This window comes from Cotesia glomerata, linkage group LG4, assembly GCF_020080835.1.
Source record: "Cotesia glomerata isolate CgM1 linkage group LG4, MPM_Cglom_v2.3, whole genome shotgun sequence".
NCBI classification, from domain to species: Eukaryota; Metazoa; Arthropoda; class Insecta; order Hymenoptera; family Braconidae; genus Cotesia; species Cotesia glomerata.
In genome coordinates, this window is record NC_058161.1 from 13153993 (window position 1) to 13179345 (window position 25353).

Here is a 25353-nt window from a genome sequence, read left to right on the forward strand (position 1 = left end):
TCAGTTTGATAAATTAAAATATTATAATTAATTTTAATTAATAAAAAAATAATTCAGTTTAATTAATAGAATTTAAAAATTCAAAATTTAAAATTTTCCCGCTTAAATAAAAATGGCGGATTTAAACCCCCCACTCTTAAAAATATCCCTACTAATCCCACCAGTTGCTCAAACAGAATTAGAGAGATTAAAAATGTAAATAAAAACACACTTGTGTTAAGTAAATATTATGAAATATATTTTATATAAATATATTAAACAGAAATATATTTTTTATACAAAATTGTGGTGAGTATTTCATAATAAGAATTATTATTTTTTTTTTTATTTAAGAAATAAAATTTTGTAGATTGAAGAAAAATTTTAACCTAAAAATTATAAAATTAATATTTATAAAAATGTTTTAATAATTTGCAGGATTATTATAAAATAAGTAAAAAAATTTTTTTTTTAATTAAAAATAATGGCTGTGATAATTGGCAGAGAAAAAAAATTAAATTATGCGACTGCGCAAAAGAGAATAAGTGCCAGAAAAATTGAAGCTTCAATGGAGAATTTTTTAAATGAAAGAATTTGTGAAGACAAAATTAAATTTGTGAAATGGGGAAGGGGTAGGAGTTGACTCAAGCTCAAGGATAAATTAATGAGGTAATTTTTTAATAATAATAATAATAATAATGAAAATTAAGTTAGCCGACACTTAAAAATTTATTTATTTTTTTTTATTCAAAAAATTGACTTCAAAAAAAAGAAAAAAAAATTTTTATTTGTACAAAACTTTAAAAACTGTGTGCAATTTTTTAAAAATATTTTTTTTTGTTCTAATTTAATTATTAAAAAAAATTAAAAATTTCGGCTAACTTTAGTATCATTAATAATAATGAATTTTTATCAATATCTTTATTTTTTATTTTTAGGTAAGATTTAAAAACAATTTTTACTTTATTAACATGGTAAGAAAATCAAAATATAGAAAATGAATTAACATTAATAATTTGTCTAAAAGTAAGTTTTTTTTTTTTTTTTTTTTTATTTTATTTAATAGATGCCTTAAAAAAATGGTTATATCTCCTAAAATATTAAAAATAGGCTGGTAGTATTAAAACGTTTTTTGTAGAAAATTGTTTTTTAAAAAAGTACAATTTTTGTCTCTTATAATTTTTCCTAAAAATCAATATTTTAGGAGTTATGGTCACTTTTATAGTTCCTAAATAATAATTTATAATTTTCCACTTCCTAGTTACTCCTAAAGTTGCTATATCTCCTAAAATTCAATAGGAAATTTCCTAAGCTACAATTTTTGTCTCATAATTTTTCCTAAAAATCAATATTTTAGGAGTTATAGAGGCATTCCATAGTGACTGGTGGGGCATTTGATTATATATTTTAATTATATATTCCATCAATTATATATATAACTAGAATTTAAATTTGCGCGCGCAAGCGCGCGCCTGACTATTGAGTTTGCATATATTTTCATGCTTATGATATATTTGACCAATCACGTTACGAATAGTTTGCTTACATGATATATTTTCATATTTTTCATCTAAATTATTATAAGAATGGATTATGTGACTGAAACTTATACTATAGTAAAATTTATCTTATAATATAGAAGAATAACTAATTAAGGAAGTACGAGCGCTAGGCAGGGTGGGGATAGGTATCGACTCTAGCGCGGTAACGGGAGAGCAGTAACAATATGATTTTTCTCAATATATAGATATACATTTAACATTGGCTAATGGCGGCATTTATTTTTCTTTTTATTAATACACTTTAATTAGTCGGGCAAGTGTACATTTTTTTAAATTAAATTTATCACTAATATATTTACTTTCATTCATAAGTTTTTTAAAAATATTCACCGACAGTTTTACGAGAAAAATACAGAAATGTATCAATGTTTGAGGGTTACCCCATAAGACCAATGTTAAATTGCTCAACTTTAAAGTTAATTATTTATTTAAATGATCGGGCAATCTCCTTCAAATTTTCGGAATTTGTTTAGACATATTTAAACTTCATATTAAAAAAAAAATCAAGCCTTTTATCAAAAGTTGCCTTGGTGCTCGTACTTCCTTAACAACATCCCTTTGTTAAAAACCTCGATTACTTTTTAAGTTTCTCGTAATTATCATTTAACTGAATGTGACTGGTGGGACTAAGAACAAATCCTTCTGTCTTACCAAAGGTATACTTAAAGTCCAATTCCAGTTCTTGCACTAAACTTTTAAAAAATATTTCTCTCAATACAAAATTAATCCTACAAACATTGAATATTATGAAGAATTAGACTGATTACCTACGTAGAAACAATCCGAACAAAAACAGTTTCACTGTAAAAAAGTCGCGCCAAGTCCACGTTCATAAGACTATTAGGAAAAAAAATTTTTTTTTTCTTTACAAAAAGATACAAAATAAAAAAATAAAAAAATCCGAGTAACCGATATGATTGTTTATGGTTTTCGCAAATTAAAAAAAATTTTATTGTAAATTTAAAAATTAAAAAAAAAATTTTAGAACGTATTTAGTGTGCGCGGTTGCAAAATATTTTACTTTTAATGAAATTCGTAAAATCTATTTACTAGGACTTTAAAAAAATTGAAATACACAATGACGCACACCAAGTACGTTCTAAAATTTTTTTTTTAATTTTTAAATTTACAATAAAATTTTTTTTAATTTGCGAAAACCATAAACAATCATATCGGTTACTCGGATTTTTTTATTTTTTTATTTTGTATCTTTTTGTAAAGAAAAAAAAAATTTTTTTTCCTAATAGTCTTATGAACGTGGACTTGGCGCGACTTTTTTACAGTGAAACTGTTTTTGTTCGGATTTTAGTATTTTTTGTAATTATAATGAAAATTTACAATTGATAACAACTTAAATCTCGTGTTGACTGCATTTTTTACTGCAAACTATCCCCTTGAAGCTACAGTTTATGTAGATGTAATTCCAGTGCACCCTGGCGGCCATAGATGCAAGCTATGAATCACTTTTTTTTACTGTAGTTGCGTGTCTATAGGAAGGATGACTACAATTTTTATTTTATCTAGTCTGTGGCGCTGATATTCCCCATCGAAAAAAAGTCAGGATCGAAATTTCTGGGCTTACTATAGTTTGTGCTGATAAAATTTAATAATTTTAAGTGAATTAAGTGTTATAATTGATTATAATTAATTAATATCAGTAAAATAAAGTATAAATTACTTTTATAATATATCATTTTGGAAAAAGGAGAACCATATAATTAAATAAAATTTTGCAACCTCAAAATACCGTTCTGCTTACAGTAAACACAGTCGGTAGTCTGGCGCTCCGTTTACAACGGGATTTTTGAACGGACCTTGGCGCCAGATTCTACCGAATCTGTGGATTAAAAAAATTAGAAAAACGGTAGACCCTGAAGGCCATCCGTGCAACTTCCCGCTAATTCCATACCTAGAATAAGCGAAAGGAAATTTAGTATAGACCGGATAGCTCAAATGGTAGAGTAGCCGACATGTCTTCGGAAGGTTCTGGGTTCGAATCCCAGTCCGAGCTATCTAATTATTTTTTCTCGCATATTCTATAAACTCACATTAAGATGATCCTCTCCACATTCTTTTCTCAATCCTTTCCTACCAATATCCTGTTACGTGAATTTGGAACGCATCACGTAATAATTACCGTAACTCCTATTCTTTCCCGCTTCACAGCATTATTTATATTTATAGGTGCATAAAACTGCACTAATTTCGTTTTTGAGCTCTTCGAGCTCAAAAATACAATTTATGTGTTATTTTGAGCTCTTCGAGCTTAAAAGTCTGATAGAAGTATCATAGAACAATATTTTTTTAATTTTCAAACCGCACTAACTTTTATTTATTTATTTATTTATTTATTCAAAAATTTAGACCCTGAAGCCGAAGCTCCCTAAGGGCCTTACATTAATTATACAAATAATCCTAGCATTCATACAATCCACAAGGCGCGAAGACATTTAACATTAATAAAGATTATTTCAAAATGATAATAACAATTATAATTATATTGTGAAATAAAATAAAATAGAATATGTGAAATAAAATAGAATATGTGACGTTGACTCAAAGCAAATAATTAAAGAGTTTTGTGAGATTCATTAATTAATTAATTAAATAAAAATATTGTTTATATATCGTCTCTAGATAAGACGAATGCATAACATTTTGATCTGAATTCACTGTAATCGGTGATTTGCACAATCTCCTCCGGTAACTGATTCCAAACTCTAACTGCCGTGACCAAGAATGATTTATCATATGTTACTGTCCTAGCATATGGTAAGCTAAGCACATCTGTCTGTCTATCTGATCGCACCCGAACTGATGTTAATACGCTGAAACCGTGCATCAATATTCCATCGTAATGTAACCGCAGCATCTTAAAGACTGTGCAAGCAATCAAAAAGTCACGTCGGCCTTACAATGTCAGCCAGCCAAGTGATCTTCTGCTAGTTCTTTTAAATGAATAAACCGATTTTCACGCGGTTGGCAGTATTTGACGCAATTTTTTTAGTTTCATGAGGAATCTTCAAGTTTGAATTGATAAAACTAGGAAATTTGGAGTAATTCCAAAAAAACACTTTTTTTTGTTTTCTTTCGTTCATGATATTTCTTGAACGAATTGACCAATTTTGACCGGCTTGACGGCGATCGACGTAATTTTTTCTTGCCAATAGCTGATTAGTTTTTGAAATCGATCAGTGCAGCCATTTCAAAGTTATTCCAAAAAATGTCGGAGTTATGTTAAAAAAACACTTGTTTCCAAATATTTTATCGAGGATATCTCTCGAACCAATCAACCGATTTCCACGTTTTTGGCGGCGATCGACGCGGTTTTTTAAGCTCTGAAATTATTCTATACCATCAAAAATGATCCGAGAAGAAATGACGAAGTTATGTCAAAAAAACACTTTTTTCGGTTTCCTTTCGTTCACGATATCTCTCGAACGAATCAACCGATTTTGACCGGATTAGCGACAATCGGCGTGGTTTTTCAAGCTTAAGGGCGGATTAGTTTTTGAAGTTGATCGATAGAGCCGTTTAAAAGATATTCAAAAAAAACCACTTTCAAAAATGATTTTTTTCTTATTTTTTTTGAGATTTTTCAAAATTTCTCAAAATTTATCGGTCCGAATCGGTTCAAATTCTCAGGAAATCTAAGTTTGAGGGAACTCTTTAGAACGCCGTTTAGTACGTTCCGATCGGTTCAGTCGTTCATAAGTTATAGGCGAGTCACATAGTCAGACACACACACACACACACACACACACACACACACACACACACACACACACACACACACACACACACACACACACACACACACACACAGACATAGTGACAACCTCGCAGGGATAGTCAGGGAAGCTTCCTGTGACCTTCAAACGTCGAGATCTGATGAAAACTCGATTTTTGTAAAACGGGGTGATAACAATAACTTCCCGATTTTTGAAAATCTTCGATTTTCTTAGCGGGAAGTTAAAAATTTTTTTTATTGCGACTGGTGGGACAGGCATTTGTGACTGGTAAGACAAGTACAAAATGTCTACATCAAGTTGTTTATTAAAAAGACTTTTATATTAGTTCAACCTTAGAAATATTATTGTTTATATATTTAACTATAAATTATTTAGGATAGTTAAAAAAAAACTAATTAAAAAACAAATAAAGGATTTAGCATTCTGACAACACGATCTTGATAAACTAAGGTGTTAATTAATAACGAACATAAACAAAATTTGTTCTTAAAACTATAATAATTAATATGTTAGTTAATAACAAACATAAAATTAATTTGTTGTTAAAACTATTAAAACAACATTTGACTGGGATGCAAGTTAGTACGGCTGAAAAGTTATTGGAAGAAAAAAATCGATTTTCTTATTGATTAAAAAAAATTTTCTTTACTAATTAGTAAAATATAGACTTTTAATAATAAATTAGGACTAAATAAAAATGAAACTATGGTCATTTTTTAAGTTCCTAAACAGTAATTTTTAATTTTCCACTTTTTAGGTACTTCTAAAATTTCTATATCTCCTAAAATATTGAAGATAGACCTATAGTATAAGAGCATTTTTCATAGGAAATTTCCTAAGCTACAACTTTGCTCTCTTATAAATTTCTCCTAAAATCAATATTTTAGGAGTTATCGCTTTTTTTTCTTTCACTAGTAAAATCACTAATTAAATTTTCATTTTTTATCACTGAAAAAATTTTATAAAATTTCTAATTGCACTTTAAAATCACCAAAAATAATTTCCAGTAAAAAAAAAAAAAATAACAGTTCCTAGTAAAAATCCAACACGTGATAATATGATACACGTGTATTGTAAATAAAGTTAATCTTCTTAAAAGTTATTTAATAAAATAAATAGCATTGTCAAGAAGTTAAATTAACTATATTTACTATCATCATTATTATTATCATTATTATTATTATTATTATTATTATTATTATTATTATTATTATTATTATTATTATAACAACAATGAATTCTATAAAATTATTTGGCTTCATATCCGAAGCCATAAAAGAGCCGGCACTAATTCGCCATCGAAGTCTTCTTCAGCGTTAGTTTTACTCTAATTATTAACGATAAAACATCATTCAAATATTTATTTATTTATTTATATATTTATTTATTATATTTTATATTTAATTTTTTTGCTAATTATTCTTATGGTAATTGTGAATATTTATTGTCTATGGGAACTAATTTCTGAGTGGATTTGTTAATTTTCTGCATTGTAATTATGGCAAATGATAATGAAGGGTAAGAATTTTTATAATAAATATTAATCTAGAATTTTTGATACTTTTTTACACAAAATCGGTTGTAGTTACCGATCTGATATAGAAATCGGCACTTTTTTTTTGATATATCGGTTCTGTAGGACATTCGGGATAAAATGATACCAAAAGATCGGCACTTTTCTAAAAGATCGGTATGGGACTTGTGAAATTCCGCGTTGACACTTTTTTTGTACAAGGTTTCAAACCGCGATAACTACTAAACTATTGAAGTTACAAAAAAAAGTTTGAGACAAAAGTTGTAGGGAATTTTATTTTGGACTTAAAAGATCTCTTATGATTTTTTTTTGGATTTTCAATATTTTAGCCGGAATTTTGATTTTAAAATTAAGAAGAAATTTTGATCCTTGTGAATTCCTAAAAACTTTAAATTGCAATTATGACTTAAATATTGAAATTACAAAAAAAAAAGTTTGGGTCAAAAGTTGTAGGAAATTCAATTATCTACAAAAAAAGGTTTCTTTCGAATTTTTCCTAAAATTAATAGATTTTCTAGAATTTTCATTTTAAAGTTTACAATAAACTTTTCAAGTTTATTAAATAATTTTCAATTTATTAATTTTATTTTTCAAATTGCGATATCTTCTAAAATATCAAAGTAATTAAAAAACATTTAAAACAAAGTTGAAAGTAAATTTCCTCCACTACAAAAAAAGGTATCTATCAAATTTTCTTCAAGCTAAATAATTTTCCCAGAATTTTCATTTTAACATTCCTAGTGACATTTTAAATTCTCCCTCTCAATTTTTCTTTTCAACCTCCGCTATCTCTCAAACTACAAAAGGTCCAAAAAAAGTTTCCTACAAAATTTCTACAAAATAAAAATTCCCTACAAAAAAAGGTCTCTAACAATTTTTCCGTATCTCCAACCATTTCCCCAGAATCTCAACTCGCTCCCTAAAATCACCTTACAAAAATCGTTAATAGTTATCGATCTGATATAGAAATCGGCACGTTTTTTTCTTAAAATCCTTTCCATAGACCCTTTCGGACCCAAATCTCTCAAAAGATCGGCACTTTTAAAAAATATCGGTAAGGAACTTCCAGTCTCCCCCCACCAAAATTCCCCCCTCTCCATATTTTAACTCCCTTATATCTCCGATCGATCCCAACAAAAGTATGGACTTATATACATCATTTCACGCGGAATTTCACGCACTTTCCTTTTAAGCCCTTCATTTTCCTCCCAAAAATTCTTTCAAAATCCCTCCACTCTAAAATCATTTTTTTTACTTCTAAATTTCACAAAAAACCTATTTAGACTCGATCCACAACTTCTAAACTACAAAAAAATCCAATGTCAAACAAAAAACCTTCTCTATTACAACACACCGATTAAAAACAGTTACAAAACTGCTTAGTCACCGTATCAGCTCAGACTATTCTTAATAGCTCATTAAATTCCCACATTATCATGTAGTTTCAATAAAAACAAAGCGCATAAATGAATAAAATGAATACGTACAATTTCCTATTGAGGAAATAAAAAAAAATACTCAGCATTATTTCTTGCTGTCGAAGTAAATTCAAAGTCTCTTACAAAATAATTTAACGCGTGAATAAATATTAAGACACTTTTTATTATTTATGTGTTTATTTACCGGCGACCTTTAATGCATCGATAAAAAATAAAATAATTAATTTACTGTACCTACAAAACCGGTTTTATTTCAAAAAAATATAATAATAATTTTTTCCTTGGACTTGTTACCTAATAATAATAATAAAATATTTAAATTGAAATTCATCCTTCAAAAAACGGGTTTATTATTATTATTATTTGTTTTTTTTTTGAGTAAATTCTTATCCTGATCAGTTTTCTTGAGACTTTTGTGAAAAATACACGGAATAATTATGAGCGCCGATGTGTGAAGAAATGAAAATAAACTTAAGAGAGTGTTTTAAATGTTTGAATTTCCCGCTAGATTGCGGGATAGGTAGAGGACAAAAGGGCGGGATAAATGATAGTGAAAATTTTTTGGAGAATGGAGTCTACAGGTCGGTGGAATTTGGAGGTGATTTGTAAGTAAAATAATTAATTTTGGGGTGGGGGAATTTGAGAAAATTTTTGGGGGGAAATTGAAGGGCTTTATTGGAAAGTGCGTGAAATTCCGCGTGAAATGATGTATATAAGTCCATACTTTTGTTGGGATCGAGCGGAGATATAAGGGAGTTAAATATGGAGAGGGGGGAATTTTGGTGGGGGGAGACTGGAAGTTCCTTACCGATATTTTTTAAAAGTGCCGATCTTTTGGGAGATTTGGGTCCTAAAGGGTCTATATAAAGGGTTTTGAGAAAAAAAAGTGCCGATTTCTATTTCAGATCGGTAACTATTAACGATTTTTGTATGGTGGTTTTAGGGAGCGAGTTGAGATTCTGGGGAAATGGTTGGAGATACGGAAAAATTGTAAGAGACCTTTTTTTGTAGGGAATTTTTATTTTGTAGAAATTTTGTAGGAAACTTTTTTTGGACCTTTTGTAGTTTAAGAGATAGCGGGGCTTGAAAAGAAAAATTGAGAGGCAGAATTTAAAATGTCACTGGGAATGTTGAAATGAAAATTCTCGGAAAATTATTGAGCTTGGAGAAAATTTTATAGATACCTTTTTTTGTAGAGGAAGAAATTGACTTTGAACTTTGTTTTAAATGTTTTTTAATTACTTTTATATTTTAGAAGATATCGCAATTTGAAAAAAAAATTAATAAATTGAAAATTATTTAATAAACTTGAAAAGTTTATTGTAAACTTTAAAATGAAAATTCTGGAAAATCTATTGATTTTAGGAAAAATTCAAAAGAAACCTTTATTTGTAGATAATTGAATTTCCTACAACTTTTGACTCAAACTTTTTTTTTGTAATTTCAATATTTAAGTCATAATTGCAATTTAAAGTTTTTAGGAATTCACAAGGATCAAAATTTCTTCTCAATTTTAAAATCAAAACTAGAATTTGAATTTGCGCGCGCAAGCGCGCGCCTGACTGTAGCATTTGCATATATTTTCATGCTTATGATATATTCGACCAATCACGTTACGAATAGTTTGATGCCACATACATTTCATCTCAATTTTATATTAGGATTCCAGGTAAAATATTAAAAATCCAAAAAAAATTATGAGAGATCTTTTAAGTCCAAAATAAAATTCCCTACAACTTTTGTCTCAAACTTTTTTTTGTAACTTCAATAGTTTAGTAGTTATCGCGGTTTGAAACCTTGTACAAAAAAAGTGTCAACGCGGAATTTCACAAGTCCCATACCGATCTTTTAGAAAAGTGCCGATCTTTTGGTATCATTTTATCCGGAATGTCCTACAGAACCGATATATCAAAAAAAAAGTGCCGATTTCTATATCAGATCGGTATCTACAACCGATATTGTGTAATAAAATACCAAAAATAATTTTTCAATAATTCCCTTAAAATAAAAATTAAACAACAATTACTCAGACACAATGAACCTATTATAACTTTATAGAATAACTTTCCGGCGAAGTAAGTTTACAAAAGAATAACCGAACCGGTCACTCGATCTGTCATCTTCAGTAATCACTTTACATCCTTTGTATGCCTTATTATTATATTTCCAGTAGCTTTATCGACAATATATAGTCTATACAAAGCCTTTTATTGAGAGTAAAGTCGTTCAACAAATCCTCGGGTTTACTTACCTTTATTTTATTTATTTTTCTTATAGATTTATCGTATCTCTTATTTTTAAAAAACTCGGTCATCCCTCAGCTCTCGGGGTTTTATCTTTTATTTCATATATTTTTCACTCCCTATCCATATCTATGTATTTTTAACTCTATATTTATGTATAATATATATAAACCGCTCAGTTATCCTATATCGATTCTGTTTTTATAAATATAACTCATATTTTTGTTTTATCTAAATTGTATCTCCCTTTATATCAAAGAGACTGTTTTTTCCCTAAACTTAATCTGTAAACTTTAAACAAGATAGCTTGAAGAATATTTTAAATATAAAATCGTTTATAGTTACCGATCTGATATGGAAATCGGCATTTTTTTTTTGATATATCGGTTCTATAGATCATCCTGTATCCGATGGTACCAAAAGATCGGTATGGGACTTGCCGAATTTCGTGTTAACATTTTCTTCGAATTAAACTTAAAACCTTGATAACTACTAAACTATTGAAGTTACAAAAAAGTTTGGGATAAAACTTGTAGGGAATTTTATTTTATACAAAAAAATGTTTCTTATGGTTTTTTCATATCTCGATTATTTTAGTCAGAATTTTAATGTTAAGATTCATGTTTGAGAAATTTTGATGATTATCAATTCTTAAAAAGTTTTAATTAAAATTTTTAATCAATAAGTTGTCTAACGGAAAAAACTTTTGGGACAAAATTTTTAGGAAATTGAATTTTCTATAAAAAAGATTTCACCGATTTTTCTGTATCTCCAACCATTTTCCTAAAATTTTAATTCTTAGATTTATAATAAAGAAATTTTGAACATTATCAATTCCCAAAAACTTTAAATTGGAATTCTAACTAAACTATTGAAGCTACAAAAAAATTTTTAAATAAACCTTGTAGGAAATGAAATTTCCTACAAAAAAAGGTCTTTTTCAATTTTTCAATATCTCCAACCATTTCCCCAGAATTACAGCCAACATTCCTGAAGACGCCATACAAAATCGTTAATAGTTACCGATCTGACCCAGCAATCGGCACTTTTTTTTCTCAAAATCGTTTATATTGACCCTTCTGGTCCCAAATATACCCAAAGATCGGCACTTTTAAAAAATATCGGTAAGGGACTTCCAGTTTCTCTCACCAAAATTTCCCCTTCTCCTTATTTTAAATCCTCTATTACTCCGTTCATTCCCCTTAAAAGTATGAACCTGTATACATCATTTTACGCGGAATTTTACGCTCTACAAGACACAAGCAATAAAATTTCAAAAAAAAATTTTTCCACACATTTTTTTCAACCTTCAATGAACACGAGTTTAATTAATTTTTTTTTTTTTTGTAAAACCAAAAAAATAATTAGTTAATCTCGTGTGCATTGTAGGTTACTTGGGATATCACCGGAGCTAGGACAGCATGTACAATTCGTGGAGGGGACACTTTTTGTGTGCCGGGAAGATCGGCTCGTGCCATATAGAAAAAGGTTTGATGAAAAAAAGTAATTTTTTTATTAAAAAATTAATTATTCCGGTTTTAATTTTCAAATGCACGAAAATGTCTTCTGGCGGTACATATATATATATATATATATATTTATATATTTTACGTGTAAATTGAGTCCAGTCGTCCGTTAATGAATGTCGGCTGATAAATAAAACATGCTCTCGATCTAAAAAAAGTTTTAATTACAGAATCTAAAAAAAAAGTATTTTTTTAGGCGAATTTTGAAGTATAAAAATTTTTTAGAACTTCAAAATTCATGAATTTATAATTTATAAATTTTTTGTATTTAAAAATGTTTTTAAAATATTTTTCTTTTATAATAATAACCTAGAAAGGATATCAAATAACTCGAGAGTAATTAGCTAAAAGAAACTCTCAATTTAAAATAAAAAACGACCCTTACAATTTGCACAAACAGACTCGCTAAAAAACCAAGATAGCATCTCTAATTAAATTATCCCCGAATTATTAATTCCACGTGAATCCATTAATTACTCCACCTCCTTATCCCCTTAATCTGTATTCACATCTCCAAAAAAATAAATTTCGATTGCGTGCATCATGATATCATTTCACCCCACATAGATAACAACCCCAATTAATCACAAATTCTAAAAAAAACACCCCAAGGAACATCAAAAATGACCCCTCAAGAAACATGACCTATATCACAAGATCACCATAATAACATATCATAACAAAAACACACACTAACCCCGGTCCGTATTGCCCATGCGTGAAATCAGGGGTGTTATAGTCTTCAAAAACTTACCCCGGAGTCTCAATCCACTTTCCGAAGTAATTCCGCGCGGTGTACCACCAGCAGAAACTAAAAAACCTCGAATTCGCTCAAGTATCCTTTAATACAAAAACCCCCGCCATTTTGAAACTACCTGTCCATCCAACCCTGCACAAATTTTCCACTTTCTGTTAGTGGATCGTCTTGCGTTAAAACCAAAAAAACCCAAAAAATCCGCCATCTTGATATTCTGCGAAGCCATTGAAAATTGTAAGCATACCAATTCAATTGTAAGCGCAGGGCAGCAAAATTTTATAACTACGTCGCTGTTAGTACCACTAGGATAACGTCTGGATCGATGGTGATGATGCTGCCAGTGTATATTACCAAGTGGTGGTGGTAAACCACCCATTGGGCGGGGGCGGCGTACCACCACCTTATAAAGCTCATGAGTACTCTTCCGTCTTTACCAAGAAATTGTCATCATTCATTAGGTTTTTTCCGTGATAATCCAACTGGTGTATCTCGTAATACCGCCACTTAAATAATCAACCCTTCAACAATTTCAAAAGCACCCCCGTGTTAAGTGACGACCCCTTTAAGTGATAACACGTGGATAAGTGTTACAAGTGTATTATTATTTTGTTTATACCATTTAAAAAATGTCATCGGTTAATTCCGCGATATTACAACCAATAATTGGGACCAAAATTAAGCTTAACCCTTAAAAACATTAACAACCAATTACCCGACCAATGTTAATAATTACACCAACCACTTTAAAAAGCTAGAATGGCCTGGAATTTAAACTCACAAGCGGAATTAAAAGTTTCCGCGTGCAACTTTAAAGCGTTCAACCAGAATGCGAAAGCTCCGTTCGACCTTCAAGAGGTCGCGCACCCCTACGGGAGCAGAAATGAAGTCCCAGTCAAGCTTGGAGGTACCCAAGCAAGTACGCTCTGCCTCTTTCGATGAAATCCAGCTGGAGGTCCAGAGGCTAGACCAAAGTTCTGAAATGCGCCAGACACGTGGACCTGGACCAGGTTCCGGGAGTCCAATCAGGACTTCCTTGAAGGTTCCGGTGGCCACCAGCCAGAGGTCCAGGTCATTTGATATGTATGAAAAGAGCTCGCTGCTGGGGACGACATCCAGGTCGGTGAGGAAGGAGCTCCTGGTCCAGGTCGCCTGCTACCACTGTGTCTGCGTTGAGGAATTCAAGAAGCTATCTCAGGCCAGAAGTGAGTCTGACAAGGACTCTGATGATGATTCAACTGGTAGCACCCACTTGAGGGTTTGCAATGATGATTACGACGCTGATGATGACCTACCCAGGTCCGACGCCTCTGATAGGTCCGAGTCTGCTCTGGAGGATGAAAATGAAGGACCTAGAGATGGAAGTCCGGAGATCAGGGTCACGTTGTTGAATTTTGATGAGTATGATGTTGATGGCAGCTCCGATGAAGGCATCAGGGTTGAATTTGTCCCTGAGCGGACCAGGAGGTTATCCAGGCAAGAGGCTTTGATTGAATTGCCAGCGATTCTTGGACCCGAGGAGGATGATGATGATGAAGAGGAGGATGATGAAGTTGAAAAGGCGAAATTGGTTGTCAGGGATATCTTCTTAACTGTGCCGGAATTGAAGAGAGACAGGGCCGCCTCAGTGGATTCGTGCTTCAATAGTGCTAAAAGCTGCCAAAGTGATGACTCTGGGTGCCTCACGGTTCCTCAACAGGGTGCCAGGTCGAAAAGTGTGGATATTGTTCTGCCTACTGATCAACAGACGAGATACACTGCGTTGCTGCCGAATAAGGATGATAGAAGAGGGTGGGTAGGTTAGGATAGTTGATTTTGGAAGTGCCTTACCGGTATTTTAGAAGATTTTGAGAAAAGAAAGTGCCAATTTCTGGGTCAGATCGGTAACTATTAACGATTTTGTATGGCGTCTTCAGGGATGTTGGCTGTAATTCTGGGGAAACGGTTGGAGATATTGAAAAATTGAAAAAGACCTTTTTTTGTAGGAAATTTCATTTCCTACAAGGTTTATTTAAAAATTTTTTTGTAGCTTCAATAGTTTAGTTAGAATTCCAATTTAAAGTTTTTGGGAATTAATAATGTTCAAAATTTCTTTATTATAAATCTAAGAATTAAAATTTTAGGAAATGGTTGGAGATACAGAAAAATCGGTGAAATCTTTTTTATAGAAAATTCAATTTCCTAAAAATTTTGTCCCAAAAGTTTTTTCCGTTAGACAACTTATTGATTAAAAATTTTAATTAAAACTTTTTAAGAATTGATAATCATCAAAATTTCTCAATCATGAATCTTAACATTAAAATTCTGACTAAAATAATCGAGATATGAAAAAATCATAAGAAACATTTTTTTGTATAAAATAAAATTTCCTACAAGTTCTATCCCAAACTTTTTTGTAACTTCAATAGTTTAGTAGTTATCAAGGTTTTAAGTTTAATTCGAAGAAAGTGTTAACACGAAATTCGGCAAGTCCCATACCGATCTTTTTGTACCATCGGATCCAGGATGATCTATAGAACCGATATATCCAAAAAAGTGCCGATTTCTAAATCAGATCGGTATCTATCAACGATTTTTGTTAGGTGATTTTAGGGAGCGAGTTGAGATTCTGGGGAAATTGTTGGAGATATGGAAAAAATTTTTAGAGACTTTTTTTTGTAGGGAATTTTATTTTGTAGAAGTTTTGTAGAAAACTTTTTTTTTGGACCTTTTGTAGTTTGAGAGATAGCGGGGTTGGAAAGAAAAATTGAGAGGGAGAATTTAAAATGTCACTAGGAATGTTGAAATGAAAATTCTGGGAAAATTATTGAGCTTGGAGAAAATTTGATCGATACCTTTTTTTGTAGAGGAGGAAATTTACTTTGAACTTTGTTTTAAATGTTTTTTAATTACTTTGATATTTTAGAAGATATCGCAATTTGAAAAATAAAATTAACAAATTGAAAATTATTTAATAAACTTGAAAAGTTTATTGTAAACTTTAAAATGAAAATTCTGGAAAATCTATTAATTTTAGGAAAAATTCGAAAGAAACCTTTTTTTGTAGATAATTGAACTTCCTACAACTTTTGACCCAAACTTTTTTTTTGTAATTTCAATATTTAAGTCATAATTGCAATTTAAAGTTTTTAGGAATTCACAAGGATTAAAATTTCTTCTCAATTTTAAAATCAAAATTCCAGGTAAAATATTAAAAATCCAAAAAAAATTATAAGAGATCTTTTAAGTCCAAAATAAAATTCCCTACAACTTTTGTCTGAAACTTTTTTCTGTAACTTCAATAGTTTAGTAGTTATCGCGGTTTGAAACCTTGTACAAAGAAAGTGTCAACGCGGAATTTCACAAGTCCCATACCGATCTTTTTGAAAAGTGCCGATCTTTTGGTATCATTTTGTCCGGAATGTCCTACGGAACCGATATATAAAAAAAAAAGTGCCGATTTCCATATCAGATCGGTAACTACACTCCCTTTTGTAAAAAAAAACTCCGCAGTTTCTAAGCTTCTCTCCCCAATAATTTATTACACAAATCGGTCAAGTAATCTGTACCCACCGACCCTCAGAATCCATAAAATCACGTCATCTATTTATATCCAAAATAAAGACATTAAGTACCTGGCAGCCTTCAGCTTGTAATTTAATTTCCTTCGATCCCCCGATAGATAAGTACTCACAGAAATCGTTATTGTTCCGCCGATTTTCTTCCACCCTACTGGAGTTAATTAACTTTATTAGCTATTATTCAAACGCAATGTTCCTTAAATAATAATACTTATTGTATTACTATTTACAAAATGTACACAGTATAAGTTTAGTAAAATTAACGAGTTTTCTTAGTAAAAAAGCGGGTTACTGTTGAGCAACGTCGCTAAATTGAATTGGCGAACTTTGTAAAACACAAGTTGCTAAGTTATTCCGTTATTCATTGTAGAGTTTTCGTGGATACAGAGGCTCGGGCTCGGGGGATTAAGCTCGAGGGCTAGAAAGGGAAAAGAGGGACGGAAAAGCAATACCTATTATTATATTATTAAAGACTGAAAAGAGTTGAGTTAATAATACTGAGTACGAAGTTAAGTCCCTCAGGCGACCCTCTTACTTTATATTTCACCCCTCTGTAAATAAATAATGATATACAATATGGGTTTGTATATTTCTGTTCAGTCAATTTACATTTTAGTTTGAAAAATTGACGATTTATAGGTTTTTTATATTGGGAAAATTTTTTTTTCAAAAACTAAGGGCGCCATATAGTTTTTCAGAAAATTCTGCGTGATTTAATGTATAATAATCTTGGGTTTTGTTGAGATAGAGAGCAGGAAGAGATCTGAGAGGGTGAAAAAGAAATTTTTTGGGAATTTAGGGAGTTTTTTACGATTTTGGAGATCAAAAAAATTTTTTTGGGAAAAATAGAGCTTATAGAGGTGTATACACCTCTATAGAGCGTGAAATTCTGCGTGGAATAATGTATATAAGTCCATACTTTTGTTGGGATCGAGCGGAGATATAAGAGAGTTAGAATAAGGAGAGGGGAAAATTTTGGAAATATATAGAAAAGTCTATATATTTCTTAAAAAAATAATTATATAAAAAACAAAATTATTTTAGAATCTCATATAAATATACATTAAAAAAAAAAAAATTCAGAACCAATTTAATAAAATAGAATTTTAATTAAAATCACAAATATTTTTAAATCTCCCGCGGATTTTCAAATTCTCGCGGGTTTTTATAACCTTGAATTTTAGCCGCGATACACAAGCGGCAATTTTAAATATAATCGTGATAAAAAAAATGGATCTCTTAAAAGAATTATTTATTAAAAAATTGCTCTTACCTGAATACCTTTTCTATTTATTTAACGGTGTGACAACAAGACCACAAAAATGGCGTACCAGAAAAAATAAAACTAACCTAAATAATAAAAAAAAATAAAAATAAATCGGCCAAAAGTAAATTTAGCAGAATATTTATATAATAAATGGGATCAATGTATGAACACCAATTAGTTATTAGAAGACGGTCTATTGCTATGACTACTGTACTATTATTCATTAATCGATTGTTAATATTAATTATTAATTGGCAGTGAGTGTATGAATTTATTCGATTTTGGGGATCAAGAAAATTTTTTTGGGGATAAAAAAGCCCAGAGGGTTGTTGAGTGTGAAATTCCGCGTGAAATGATGTATTTAAATTCATACTTTTGTTGGGATCGAGCGAAGATATAAGGGAGTTAAAATAAGGAGAGGGGGAAATTTTGGTGGGGGAAGACTGGAAGTTCCTTACTGATATTTTAGAAAAGTGCCGATCTTTTGAGAGATTTGTGTCCGGAAGGGTTTATAGAAAGGATTTTCAGAAAAAAAAGTGCCGATTTCTATATCAGATCGGTAACTATTAACGACTTTTGTAAGGTGGTTTTAGGGAGCGAGTTGAATTTCTGGGGAAATGGTTGGAGATATGGAAAAAATTGCTAGAGACCTTTTTTTGTAGGGAATTTTATTTTGTAGAAGTTTTGTAGAAAACTTTTTTTTGGACCTTTTGTAGTTTGAGAGATAGCGGGGTTGAAAAGAAAAATTGAGAGGGAGAATTCAAAATGTCACTAGGAATGTTGAAATGAAAATTCTGGGAAAATTATTGAGCTTGGAGAAAATTTGATAGATACCTTTTTTTGTAGAGGAAGAAATTGACTTTGAACTTAGTTTTAAATGTTTTTTAATTACTTTGATATCCTAGAAAATATCGCAATTCGAAAAATAAAATTAATAAATTGAAAATTAATTAATAAACTTGAAAAGTTTATTGTAAACTTTAACATGAAAATTCTGGAAAATCTATTGATTTTAGGAAAAATTCAAAAGAAACCTTTTTTTTGTAGATAATTGAATTTCCTACAACTTTTGACCCAAACTTTTTTTTTGCAATTTCAATAATTAAGTCATAATTTCAATTTAAAGTTTTTAGGAATTCACAAGGATCAAAATTTCTTCTCAATTCTAAAATCAAAATCCCGGCTAAAATATTAAAAATAAAAAAAAATTATAAGAGATCATAAGTCCAAAATAAAAATTCCCAACTTTTGTCTCAAATTTTTTTCTGTAATTTCAATAGTTTAGTTATCGCGGTTTGAAAACTTGTACAAAGAAAGTGTCAACGCGGAATTTCACAAGTCCCATACCGATCTTTCAGAAAAGTGCCGATCTTTTGGTATCATTTTGTCCGGAATGTCCTACAGAACCAATATATAAAAAAAAGTGCCGATTTCTATATCAGATCGTTAACTACACCCAATTTTCCTTATTTCCAGAGGGAAAAGCGATTCAGGGGCATCCAGCAGCCGAGAATTGCGTTCGACCCCAGACTGGAGCTCAGAGGCGGTCAACGGCGAGCACTTGTGGGTCCCGACAGCCGCTTCAGGAGAATTCTGCTACGCCAACGACTGTTCGGTAAGTCTCCTCCTCCCTAATAATAATAATTATTGTTAACTCTTAATAAATTTACCTAAAACCTCTTTAGAAGCACGGCCCAAGAGTGAAATGCGCCGCTTGCCGAGTAGTGGCCCACACACTCTGCGCCGCAGGCCTTAACTTCTCCTGCAAGTCGTCGTTCCGCGACGTCGACGTGCGGCAGTACCGAGAACAAACTTCAACCCAGCACCACTGGGTGCACCGTCGTTCCCAAAAAGGAAAGTGCGCGAACTGTTCCAAGGCGTTCCAGTCAAAGCTCTCGTTCTCCTCAAAGGAAATCGTCGCAGTGTCCTGCAGCTGGTGCAAATCCGCGTATCACAACAAAGAGGCGTGCTTTAACGTCGAAAAAATCGGCGAAAACTGCGAATTGGGCGTGCACAACCGGATAATAGTCCCGCCCTCCTGGATAGTGAAACTCCCCCGCAAGGGCCTGTTTAAGTCCAGCCTCCGGAAGTCTCCCCGAAAGCGGAAATCTGGTAAGGGCGACTCCACCCGCCGGAAAAGCGTCGCCCCCAGTGATCCCAAAGACCAGGGGAAGATCTGGGTGGTCAAGCCCATCCCCACTCCCACTATCAAGCCCGTAATTGTCTTTATAAACCCGAAGAGTGGGGGAAATCAGGGCGCGAAACTCCTCCAAAAATTCCAGTGGTTGCTAAACCCCCGACAGGTTTTCGACCTTACGCAGGGCGGGCCGCGAATGGGCCTGGAACTCTTCCAAAAGGTCCCTAATTTACGAGTTCTGGCCTGTGGTGGGGATGGTACAGTGGGCTGGGTCCTGTCAATCCTCGACCAAATTGGCGTAGCTCCGCCCCCGGCTGTTGGGGTCCTCCCCCTTGGAACCGGGAACGATCTGGCTCGCGCTCTTGGATGGGGAGGGGGGTACACTGACGAGCCAATAGGGAAGATCCTTTCGAATATTGGGGACAGTGATACCACCCTATTGGACAGGTGGGAGGTGGCTGTTGAAAAGAACCCTGACGCTGCGGAGGAGGACGATGGGAAGGGGAAGGACAACCTCCCGCTTAATGTTGTGAATAATTATTTCTCTCTCGGGGTTGACGCCCACATTGCTCTGGAGTTCCATGAAGCTAGAGAGGCCCATCCGGAGAAATTTAACTCCAGGCTGAGGAACAAGATGTTCTACGGCCAGATGGGCGGGAAGGATCTGGTCAGGAGGAAGTGGAAGGACTTGAGCGAGTTCGTGACCTTGGAGTGCGATGGACAGGATATGACTCCCAAGTTGAAGGAGCACAGGGTCCATGCTATTGTTTTTTTGAATATCCCCTCCTATGGGGGCGGGACCCATCCCTGGGGAGGTGGGTCCGGGACCAAGGAACCTTCTACGGAGGACGGGTTGTTGGAGGTGGTGGGCCTGACGACCTATCAGCTACCGCTGCTTCAAGCTGGAGGACACGGCACTTGTATTACTCAGTGCAGTAGGGCTAGGTTGGTTACTACCAGGACCATTCCTATGCAAGTTGATGGAGAAGCTTGCAGGGTCCTGCCATCGATTATGGAGATCAAGTTGCTGAATAGGGCGACCATGTTGGCTAAGCGAAGAAGCTCGGGGAAAGGCAGGACCAGGAGTCAGGGGGATAAATTGGAAAGTTTGAAGTTGCAGATTATGAGGATTAAGATGAAGGATTATGAGACTTATCATTCGGATAAGGAACGGTTGATTGGCGCTGCTGTTCCTTTGACTCCAGAACCTTTGGATCTTGAAGCTACTATGGATCTTGAGTCGCTCAGGAAGTTGCTGGCCAAGGATTTCAATATGGACAACTGCTGCTTTCTTGATTGTGAGTAAAATTTTGTAAATTTAGCTGAGAATTCAAAAATTAGTTGAAAACTATGTTATAGACCTTGCAGGGAACCTAGAAATAATTTTTTATATTTTAGTTTTAAAAGTCGCCACTAGATGGCACTCGTGGCGCTGTTTCTCTAATGTAATGGAAAAAATTGGTTTTTTTGTTATTAAAGCTATTTTGATGGAACTAATAGAAGTTTATTGAAGATAGCAACTATTAGCTGAGAAAAAATTTTTTTTCTAAAGATTTAAAAGTGAAAAATATTTTTTTTAGGGGTCAAATGATAAAAAGTTACTTAGAAGCTTAGAAGCTTAAAAAAGATATTTTAAATTTTAGTTCTAAAAGTCGCCACTAGATGGCGCTGATGGCGCTTCTTCTCGCATGTAGTAGGAAAAAATGTTATTTTCTCTTATAAAATCGTCACAGATGCTATAATATGTTGTTTTGTGAAGTTATATGTTCTAGTCGTGGAAAAATTTATTTCTTCTATCAAAATATCATCCAAAAAATTAAATAAATTTTTTCCAGACACTTAGAAGCTTAAATTTTGCTTTAAAACAATTTTTTTTAGATTTTAGTTCTAAAATTCACCACTAGATGGCGTTGATGGCGCTTATTCTCGCAAGTGGTTAAAAAAATTTTTAAAAAATACTTTTTTCAGCTTGTACAGCTGAGAGATTCTTTAGAATCGACCGAGCCCAAGAGCAGCTGCACTATGTAACAGATGTCGCCTCAGAAGCGGTGTTTGTTCTAGAAGAGGACGCTGCTGTGACCAATATTGAAGAAGCTGGCAAAGCAGACGCCTCGCCAAGGTGACTATTTTTGATTTGATTAATTTTTTTTCGCAGATGGCGCTGAAATTCTAAAAATTAACTGAAATTATTTTTTGTTTGATTTTATATGAAATTTGGTGTAGCGAAGAATGTCCAAGTACGAGGAGCAAACCGAAGGCGCCGGAACGGCCAGCTGAAAGTATTCCGGATGAAAGTATTAATGTAGAGGGTAAAAGTATTAATTTAGAGCAGAGTAATGTAGATAAGGGTCAAAAAAGTAAAGATTCTGTAGAAAAAGACGTACCGGTAGAGGGTAGCACTGAAACACAACGACACTCACCTGATAATGATAATGATAAGGTTAATGAAGAAAATGTTCTTAAGAAGGAGCCTAAGCCTAGACAAAGCTCGTCAAAATCTGTTGCGCCGGAGAGATCTGACCGAGCGCCAACTTCTGCTTTTATCAGGTAAGCACTTTACAATTTTTCAAGTTTGAAAAATAAGTAATGAGGGCATTTTCGTGCATTTGAAAATATAAACCGGAATTATTAATTTTTTAATAAAAAAATCAATTTTTTTTATCAAACCTTTTCAACTTCCCGCTAAGAAAATTGAAAATTTTCAAAAATCGGAAAGTTATTGGTTTTACCCCGTTTTTCGAAAATCGAGTTTTCATCAGATCTCGACGTTTTAATCATAAGAAACATTTTTTTGTATAAAATAAAATTTCCTACAAGTTTTATCCCAAACTTTTTTTGTAACTTCAATAGTTTAGTAGTTATCAAGGTTTTAAGTTTAATTCGAAGAAAGTGTAAACACGAAATTCGGCAAGTCCCATACCGATCTTTTTGAAAAGTGCCGATCTTTTGGTACCATCGAATCCGGGATGATCTATAGAACCGATATATAAAAAAAAAAGTGCCGATTTTTATATCAGATCGGTAACTAGAACCGATTTTCTAAATAAAAACCCCTTTTTCTACAGTGCTCGCGAAAGACTGTTCAGTTTAGCACCAGAAGTCCAGCTAGGAATGAATCCCCTGCTAGAAAAGCCGTCAGATGGCATCATCCGAGCTGCCAAAACAGGAGACCTGAAATCCCTGAGAGAACTCCACTCCCGAGGGTACTCGTTGCTATCTATAGACGCCAATGGCCAAACTGCCCTCCATCTTGCTGCCAGGCATGGCTACAAAGACATCGTGCGGTACCTGATAGCTTGCGCCCCTCCATCGATCCTCAATATGGCCGACAACGACAAGTAAATATGACTAAAAACTTCTATAAAATTCTTCAAAAATTACTAATTATTCACTTATTCTCCTCCAGAGGGCAGACTGCGCTCCACAAAGCCGCACAGCAAAAACGCCGCTCTATTTGCTGCATGTTAGTCGCAGGTGGCGCCACCCTCACTGCTAAAGATCGACACGGAAACACACCCAGGGAACTGGCGCTTATGTCCGAAGATCGGGACCTCGCTGCTTATTTATACAGTAAGTATATATTTTTAAATATATTTTTATATTAGTCATATATTTGGTTTAAAAAATATATATATTTTCTTAGGTCAAGAACAATTTCATCTAGACACCGAAGACATGCTACTGAATCTTCCCTGACCTATCAAGGTCCATTAACTGACTCATTATCGTTATCATTTTATTTATTTTTGTTAAGGTTAGGTTTTTTCTTAACGTTTTTACGGTTAATATGCATGCAAATTCAAAAATATTTGGAAATTCACTTCTAGACTTTGCAAAGGACCTAAAAATGATTTTTTAGAACTTAGTTCTGAAAATCGCCGATAGATGGCGCTTTTTCTCGCATGTGGTACAAAAAACTTTTTTTTTTCTGTATTTATGCATTTTAGAAGAGTATACTTGACATTCTACAAGTGATTAAAGTCTAGACCCATTTTTTCGATTTTTAGTTCCAAAACTTACGACTAGATGGCACTGATGACGCTTTTTCTCGCATCTGGTAGGAAAAAACGTTGTTTTTTTGTATTTGTGCATTTCAGAAGAGGTTAATTAATGTTCTGTAAAGGTTTGTGTCTAGAGACCTTTTTTAAAATTTTAGTTCCAAAAGTGACCGCTAGATGACACTCGTGGTACTTCTTCTCGCATGTGGTAGAAAAAATTCGTTTTTTTTTTGCTTATTATTCATGGAATATGTTCCAATATAATATTTTTTGAGAAAATTTGGCTCTAGCTTTTAAATAAGATTGTTTTTAATGAGTAAAAAAAGTCAAAAAAAATTTTTATTAGTACTTTGAAAAAAGAAGTGAATTTCTGATATGGATTGTCATACATTTATTTTTAATTAGAGGTCGAAAAAAATATACATAATTGTAGTTGGGAAAATTACTAGAATTTTCTGCATATCTTTAGAATCATCCTCTAAAATTCTTTATTATTGGCTTTAAATTTAATTTTCAATAGAAAAAGTTGAATTTCTACTATAAAAACAGCTTTTTTGAACTTCAGTTCCAAAAGTCGCTGCTAGATGGCGCTAGTGGCGCTTTTTCTCGCATGTGGTAAGAAAAATCATTTTTTTTCTTTAAAAATTATCACAGATACTATAATATTATAAATTGTGAAGTAAAAAAAAACCCTAACCTTAGAAAATGAATTTTTTATAAAAATTTTATTTCATAAATATAAAATAATTCTTTTATTTTTACTTGAAGGTTACAAAATAATTTTAAAGTTCAATTTTAACCTCAAAATCAATTATTAGATTTTAATTCCAAAAGTAACCGCTAGATGACGCTTCTTCTCGTAAGTAGTGTTGTAAAAACGTCAAAAAAGCGAGAAATTCAACTTTTTTATTGTCAGGAGTGAGAAAAGACAATGTTTGATTAACAGATCAGATTAATTCATTGTTAAATTAAAAAAAAAAAATTTATTTGGAGAAAACAATATTAATTTTTAACGAAAGATATTAAAATACATATCGATATATTTCTAAAAAAAAAAATATATATATATATATAAAACGAAATTATTTTAGAATCTCATATATATATATATATTAAAAAAAAAAAATTCAGAACCAATTTAATAAAATAGAATTTTAATTAAAATCATAAATATTTTTAAATCTCCCGCGGATTTTTAAATTCTCGCGGGTTTTTATAACCTTGAATTTTAGCTGCAATACACAAGCGGCAATTTTGAATTTAATCGTGATAAAAAAAATGGATCTCTTAAAAGAATAATTTATTAAAAAATTGCACTTACCTGAATACCTTTTCTATTTATTTAACGGTGTGATGAGAAGACCACAAAAAGGCGTACCAGAAAAAATAAAACTAACCTAAATAATAAAAAAAAAAAAAATAATAAATCGGCCAAAAGTAAATTTAGCAGAATATTTATATAATAAATGGGATCAATGTATGAACACCAATTAGTTATTAAAAGACGGTCTATTGCTATGACTACTGTACTATTATTCATTAATCGATTGTTAATAATAATTATTAATTGGTAGTGAGTGTATGAATTTATTCGATTTTGGG

The 25353-nt window shown here is 32.3% G+C and overlaps 1 protein-coding gene across 2 annotated transcripts; it reads left to right on the forward strand.

Moving 5' to 3' along the window:
- The first annotated feature begins 8639 nt into the window (after positions 1–8639).
- On the forward strand, positions 8640–23536 carry LOC123263498 (eye-specific diacylglycerol kinase). Of its 2 annotated transcripts, XM_044726313.1 has the most exons (9): positions 8640–8871; positions 11899–11997; positions 19093–19231; positions 19302–21051; positions 21722–21872; positions 21977–22300; positions 22819–23091; positions 23160–23323; positions 23397–23536. In XM_044726313.1, the coding sequence occupies exons 1-9, from the start codon at positions 8714–8716 to the stop codon at positions 23447–23449; spliced, it is 3111 nt and encodes a 1036-aa protein (XP_044582248.1). In that variant the 5' UTR covers positions 8640–8713; the 3' UTR covers positions 23450–23536. The 2 variants fall into 2 exon arrangements, with proteins under 2 accessions (XP_044582248.1, XP_044582247.1); XM_044726312.1 differs by lacking the exons at positions 8640–8871; positions 11899–11997 and adding an exon at positions 12804–14580.
- Positions 23537–25353: the final 1817 nt, after the last annotated feature.

Bases quoted from the DNA above. Each gene is read 5' to 3' on its own strand.
- LOC123263498 (XM_044726312.1), top strand. From the start codon at position 13,619: ATGCGAAAGCTCCGTTCGACCTTCAAGAGGTCGCGCACCCCTACGGGA. The intron at 19,232-19,301 runs GTAAGTCTCCTC...AAACCTCTTTAG, and splicing joins GCTACGCCAACGACTGTTCG to AAGCACGGCCCAAGAGTGAA. The intron at 23,092-23,159 runs GTAAATATGACT...ATTCTCCTCCAG, and splicing joins AATATGGCCGACAACGACAA to AGGGCAGACTGCGCTCCACA.